At 33.1% G+C, this 6587-nt stretch overlaps 1 protein-coding gene across 4 annotated transcripts in view; it reads left to right on the forward strand.

Moving 5' to 3' along the window:
* Positions 1-122: 122 nt before the first annotated feature.
* Positions 123-6587, forward strand: part of LOC106787082 (lysine-specific demethylase lid) — a 13377-nt gene continuing 6912 nt past the window's right edge. For all 4 annotated transcript variants that reach the window (XM_014749126.1, XM_014749125.1, XM_014749127.1 and 1 more), the window contains exons 1-8: positions 123-857; positions 4139-4355; positions 4433-4593; positions 4685-5053; positions 5133-5411; positions 5480-5972; positions 6054-6181; positions 6274-6468. In XM_014749126.1, the coding sequence (XP_014604612.1) occupies positions 615-857; positions 4139-4355; positions 4433-4593; positions 4685-5053; positions 5133-5411; positions 5480-5972; positions 6054-6181; positions 6274-6468 (2085 nt within the window). In that variant the 5' untranslated portion in view covers positions 123-614. The remainder of the gene's footprint in view (positions 858-4138; positions 4356-4432; positions 4594-4684; positions 5054-5132; positions 5412-5479; positions 5973-6053; positions 6182-6273; positions 6469-6587) is intronic.

Raw genomic sequence — 6587 nt, forward strand, 5'->3', positions numbered from 1 at the left:
CATCGGGAAGGAAAGACGAATCAGATACATGCACAGGTATATAAAGATGGCGCAGCAGTAGGTTATGTACAGGAGGGTCGACGTTATGTGTAGCGGAGTGGGGATAGCCGAGATTGGAAAAACGCGAAGCAGGCCAGTCGCTCGTGTGCGAGGCTACGTGTCGGATGTCGAATATAGTTTACGCCCATGTGTCCATTTATTGGTTTTTCGCGTTCATTACCAAGTATACACGCTCGTGTAATCATTGTAGAGAGAAGATGGTGCTTCGTAAGAATGTTTATCATAGGAACGCTTGTTTCGTGCGATTTTGTAAAATCGTTTAGGAAGTAACGTGTACGCAAGCGCACGTTGGTTTGCGACGAAAAAGAATCGGGCAGGCATAGGGAAAGAGAGAGAGATAGAGAAGTGAGAGAAGAGAGAGAAGAGAAAGAGCAAAAGTGAAGAATTGGCATCGGCGACTCGGGCGCGTCTTTAACGTGCCTCAGGACCGACCGTCTATCGGTCATTGTTGTTACTGTCGTCTCATCCTTTCTCTTTCTATTTTATTGAATTTACTAGAACGGCAAGACTGAAGAAAGATAGTGCGATCGAAAGAAGGAAGGAAGTAAGGAGTCATGGTATCAAGGCACCACGACGCTACTTCCGACTTTGCTTCCGAGGATCGTTTTGGTGCATATTGTTGTCGTAGCCAGGACATGGCCTGCGATCGTGCTGACTCGGACTTCGAGTTCTCAATACCACCCGAAGCTCCTGTATTCGAGCCGAGCACCGAGGAGTTCCTCGACCCTCTTGGATATATCGCTAAAATAAGACCGATCGCTGAGAAATCTGGCATCTGTAAAATCAAACCTCCGCCCGTGAGTAATGTCACGTACAATCTTACATTTTTACGTTTCAATTTTTTTTTTGTTTTCTTCTATTTTTTCAACTTATACCTATCCTACGCGAGAATGAAATAATCGTGTGCTGTTCTATCGATATTTTTCTTTATATTTTTTTTTCTTTCCTTTCCTTGCACCTTTCTGATCGCATTTACGACCTCGATTCGATCTTAGACTTGAAATACGTATTGCTATGAAAATAACAAGTTCTTTTTGATATCCTATATTCATCTTTCCAACACGTAACGCATCGCCGTACATTTTTTACATCGCATAGAACACAACATGTCACGAGAAAATGTTTAGAGAGACGAGACAAGAATGAAGAAGCGTGTTATCATCTACAGTGATTTTCTACATTTTATTCTTTTCATTTTCCTTCAAATATTAAACCGAATGATCATTTCCTCGTATCGTAATATCGTTCACTCGATTGTCTAACGGACATTTTTTTTTTTGTATGTTTTTCTGTATATTCTGTTACGACGAACAAGCCAAGCAGCCATCAAAATCCTTGTGATTATCTTACAAATCGTCGATTTTGGACTACGCAAAAATTGATGCGTCACATTTCAAATTGTAGCAAGAATTGTTAACATTTTTTCTTACATATTATTAATAGAGAAGGATAATAAATTAATGATAAAATTTGAAAGTTTATTGAATGAAATAATATTTCATAATACATATTTTCTTACCTTATAACTTTTTAATGTAATGACGGTTTTATCCAAAAAAAACAGAAGATAATAATACGCCATGTTTAATAATTTAAACCTTTGGGAAAAACTCGATAGTTTCTTTTGGAAATAAGATGATTGACAAAAATGCAGAAAGTTATTTGTGTTAAGTAAGAGATCAAACGAAAAAGAAAGAAAAGAACGGAAACTCGTGAGAAAAAAGATGTGCCTTGTTTGAGATTTCTTTCTCTCACACGCATACTCAACAAATAAACTCTTTCGCTCATTTTCGTAGAGACACGTACGCATACATAGTCACGTTCTTTCTTCTCACCTTTCGTTTATCTTTACTCGTTACTCTTTTACAATTAGATTTAGTTCCTAATATTTTGCACAGGCGGACGCGTTTATCTTTTTCTTTACCAATTAATTTATTTGAAATTATATGTGTGAATGTCGAGCAAAACAAGTCTCTTTCATTTGAATATTATACCATCATCTACGCCAAAAATCATTTCTACCACCATTTTGTATCTATCGAGTTAATTATGAGGAAAAGTTCAAGAAAAATGTGCTTTACCGAACAAATACACATTATTATAAGACGTTTCGATTGTTGGACATTTATTATTAACAAAAATAAATATATATATATATATATATATATATAAATAAACGTGTAACATTTAGGTATATTGCGTGCATGTTGCATCATGGCGACCATTAGAAATTAAAGAAGACAAGTTTAGTTGAAACGATATTGTTCTCCTTTTCGTTTTGCTTTGATTATTAATCGGTTTGCATATAAAAATTTTAATGCCGTCTGCGTTCGTAAAACAAATCGGAAATTTACAATATATCAACCTCTAGTTCCCATGTTACATGTAGAAAAGCCTAGAAGAAATCTTATCGTCTATTTTCTACAACAAATTCGATAAGGCTTCTTCTTTGATTTCTCTATGATGTTTATCGTAATTTTTTGAATCGATATTCTTGTCATTTATATTGCATTGATTGTATACATAAATGAACTATATATATAAAGGAATGATTCTTATTGATATATTTTTTTGATAGATATTATTGACAAAAAATTATTTTATATAAAAAAAAAAAAGAGAGAAAATATTTGAAAAAGATATTATAAACAATAACGCGTAAATAAAGATGCTTCTGTTACAAGAGAAATTTGTCGCATATAAATTTATTTCATGTATATTCCGCGTGTCGGCCGATTCAGGAGTCGTGCCATATTTCTTTGTTGAAATTACACGTTCCCGTTACAAGGTAAACTTATTTGGCCGATGGTTAAGAAATTTAGTTAAGTATTTGCGTGATATAAGCATCTCGTAATCGATTATATTATCATCCCTTTTAAAAACGTTACTTCCTCGAATTTATTAGACATTCGTACGGTGGATGATATGTTTCTAGAGATGGCGTTTAACAAATGCCACCATTTCGTTGGAAATTTTACTCGAACGAGTGACGTCGTTATGCAGGGCGTCGTTAGTTTGCACGGTGGTTTATTGTCTGCCCTTTAAAATGCACTTTTGGGTTCCGTTGTTCATACTGTTATTTCAATTCTTGTTTATTTCAAATAAACAAATCAAAGGTTTATGCGTCTTACTATTAGGTGCTTACATATATTCTATGAATAAATAATTGTTGTAAATTGTTTTAGATTATTAATCATTTTTCACCTACGAATTTGTTTTTGTTCTTTTCTAGTTTCGTCTTTCCTTAGAGAAAAAGTAAATGAATAATGCATAGAAGTTTGAAGCATCTCGATATATAAAAGCTGTTGGAAAGGTTTTATTGATTAATTGGGTTTCTCGCCAATTCGTTGTTCTATCATACAAGACAAGTATTGTCTTACTTTATAGCATTATTTGATATTTACACGTTATTGGAAACATTGCTGTGTAAAAGCTGATTTTATCAAATGTATAAAATCTATTAAGAAGATTTTCAACTTCTACTTTTACTATATAATCATATATATATATGATTAGTTATATATATTATATTTATCTATCTCTAGCATATATATCATATATATGATAATATTATATTTTGTGAAATTACGTTTCATTTACCTATGTTTTTTTCTTCCTTGATCAAAATATATTTTTAGTACTAATGTGTCCTTGTTTTTTTTTAATTAACTACAATAAGAAATGTCAATGCAATTGTTTATTTATATATTAAAAATTATCTTAATGTAATTTGTATTTTGTTCTTAGCGATAATGTCTTACGCCATACGTTATTACTGTGGAGTAGAAATGAAGCACCAGGACCGTCTATAGTGCTTTCGTGAAAGGGGCGTTCTTTATAATCCCCCTCAACGCTACCCTGAATAAACCATAACCATTTCCTGATCGACATAATGACTGTCTAGAGAAATCATGTGGATTTATATATAGTTCAATCGATCGAATTATAATTTGAAATCATTTATTCGTTATTTTCTACATTTTTCATCACATTTATCAATCTTTTCCTTCCATCACCTATCACAATCTTTTAGTTCTTACTGATAACTGAAATTTATTTTTCTTTTTCTTTTTTCTAGAATTGGCAACCACCGTTTGCAGTTGACGTCGACAAATTCAAATTTGTCCCGCGAATACAAAGATTAAATGAATTGGAAGCAAAAACTAGGATAAAACTTAATTTCTTAGATCAAATTGCTAAGTTTTGGGAACTACAAGGTTCCTCGTTAAAAATACCTCTTGTCGAGCGCAAAGCTTTGGATTTGTATTCCTTGCATAAGATTGTCACAGACGAAGGTACCATTTGTTGCTCTTATTTTTCTTATTTTATTGTTCACTGTATTATGTTAATATTTCTTTCATCTTTGATATAGGAGGCATAGAAACTGTAACTAAAGAAAGAAGATGGGCGAAAATTGCCAACAAATTAGGTTATCCCTCTGGAAGAAGCGTTGGAAGTATTTTAAAAAATCACTATGAAAGAATTTTATATCCATTTGACGTATTTAAACAAGGAAAAGCATTGACTGATATTGTAAGCTTTTTTTTATAATACTTGAATAGTATATTACTTCAAATATTTTTATGCGTACAAATCATTTGCATTGTTGTATTTTAATTTACAGAAAATAGAACCAGATTCTGACGAAAAAACCGAAAAAAGAGATCGTGATTACAAGCCGCATGGAATAATTTCAAGACAACAGATAAAACCACCGGCTGAAAAGTTTTCGCGTCGTTCTAAGAGATTTTCTGGCCAGGAAGAAAAACAAGAAGTTGGTATTAAACAAGAAGACTGTAAAGAAGAATATGACTCTGATCATGACTGCAAGGAGGGTATTGTTAGAGGCAGATATATAGATAACGATAAAAGTAAGGAGCTTAAGAAATTACAATTTTATGGAGCCGGTCCAAAAATGGCTGGTTTCAATACCAAAGAACCAAAGAAATCCAACAAAACTAGAGGAGTTAAGCTAACATACGAGTTTGATCCAGTAAGTGAACTTATTGTTTTTCAACAATGCACAGTACTATTTTTAACAAAGTATTTATTAAACATATTATTTTGTTTAGCTTGCAAAATACATTTGTCATAATTGTGGGAGAGGAGACAACGAGGAGAATATGCTTCTATGTGATGGCTGTGACGATAGCTATCATACATTTTGCTTAATGCCACCTTTAACAGAAATACCTAAGGGAGATTGGAGGTGTCCAAAATGTGTTGCAGAGGAGGTTTCTAAACCGATGGAAGCTTTTGGTTTCGAGCAAGCGCAGAGAGAGTACACTCTTCAACAGTTTGGCGAAATGGCGGATCAATTCAAAAGCGATTATTTTAACATGCCAGTACATGTATGTTTAAAATATTTATTGTTCCTGTAGTAGAACATTTATAATTAAATTTTGTTTATCTTTTATAGATGGTTCCCACCACGTTGGTAGAAAAAGAATTCTGGAGAATAGTTTCGTCCATCGACGAAGATGTGACAGTAGAATATGGCGCGGATTTACATACCATGGATCATGGCTCTGGATTTCCAACAAAAACGAGTGTTAATTTATTTATGTGCGATCAAGAATATGCAGAGTCTTCATGGAATTTAAACAATCTACCAGTTTTACGTAGTAGTGTATTAGGTCATATTAATGCAGACATCAGTGGCATGAAAGTCCCATGGATGTACGTTGGCATGTGTTTCGCAACATTCTGTTGGCATAATGAAGATCATTGGAGTTACTCCATTAATTATTTACATTGGGGAGAGCCAAAGACATGGTATGGCGTGCCTGGCTCTCAAGCAGAAAAATTTGAACACTCCATGAAATCTGCTGCTCCTGAATTATTTCACAGTCAACCTGATTTGTTACATCAACTGGTAACAATTATGAATCCAAATATCTTAACGAGCGAAGGTAAATTATATAAATGATTTTGTTGCTTTGATACTTTTGTAGGAACATTTAATCATAAAAAATATCTATTTTATTTGATAGGAGTACCAGTTTTTAGAACTGATCAACACGCTGGCGAATTTGTTGTTACATTTCCAAGAGCGTATCATGCAGGTTTTAATCAAGGCTACAACTTTGCGGAAGCTGTCAATTTTGCACCAGCAGATTGGGTACGCATCATTTAATAATTTTTACTCGTTTAAAATACTACTTTATATTATCTTATTTAAATAATTGTATTTGATTCTTATGTTTTCATTAGCTTAAAATGGGAAGGGAGTGCATTTCGCATTATTCAAATTTAAGGCGGTTTTGTGTATTCTCTCACGACGAATTGGTATGCAAAATGTCTTTAGATCCAGACTCATTGGATATTGGAATTGCTACTGCTACTTACCATGACATGTTACAAATGGTAGACGATGAGAAAAAATTGAGGAAAAATCTATTGGAGTGGGTGAGTTAAATAATTCTTACATATACGTCACGGTTAATGTTTAATGACTCAATTCTATTTCAATATCAGGATGTATATATATATATATATATATATATATATATATATATATATATATA

The sequence above is a fragment of the Polistes canadensis genome, unplaced genomic scaffold (genome assembly GCF_001313835.1).
Source record: "Polistes canadensis isolate GaletaPanama2010 unplaced genomic scaffold, ASM131383v1 scaffold_91, whole genome shotgun sequence".
Lineage (NCBI taxonomy): Eukaryota > Metazoa > Arthropoda > Insecta > Hymenoptera > Vespidae > Polistes > Polistes canadensis.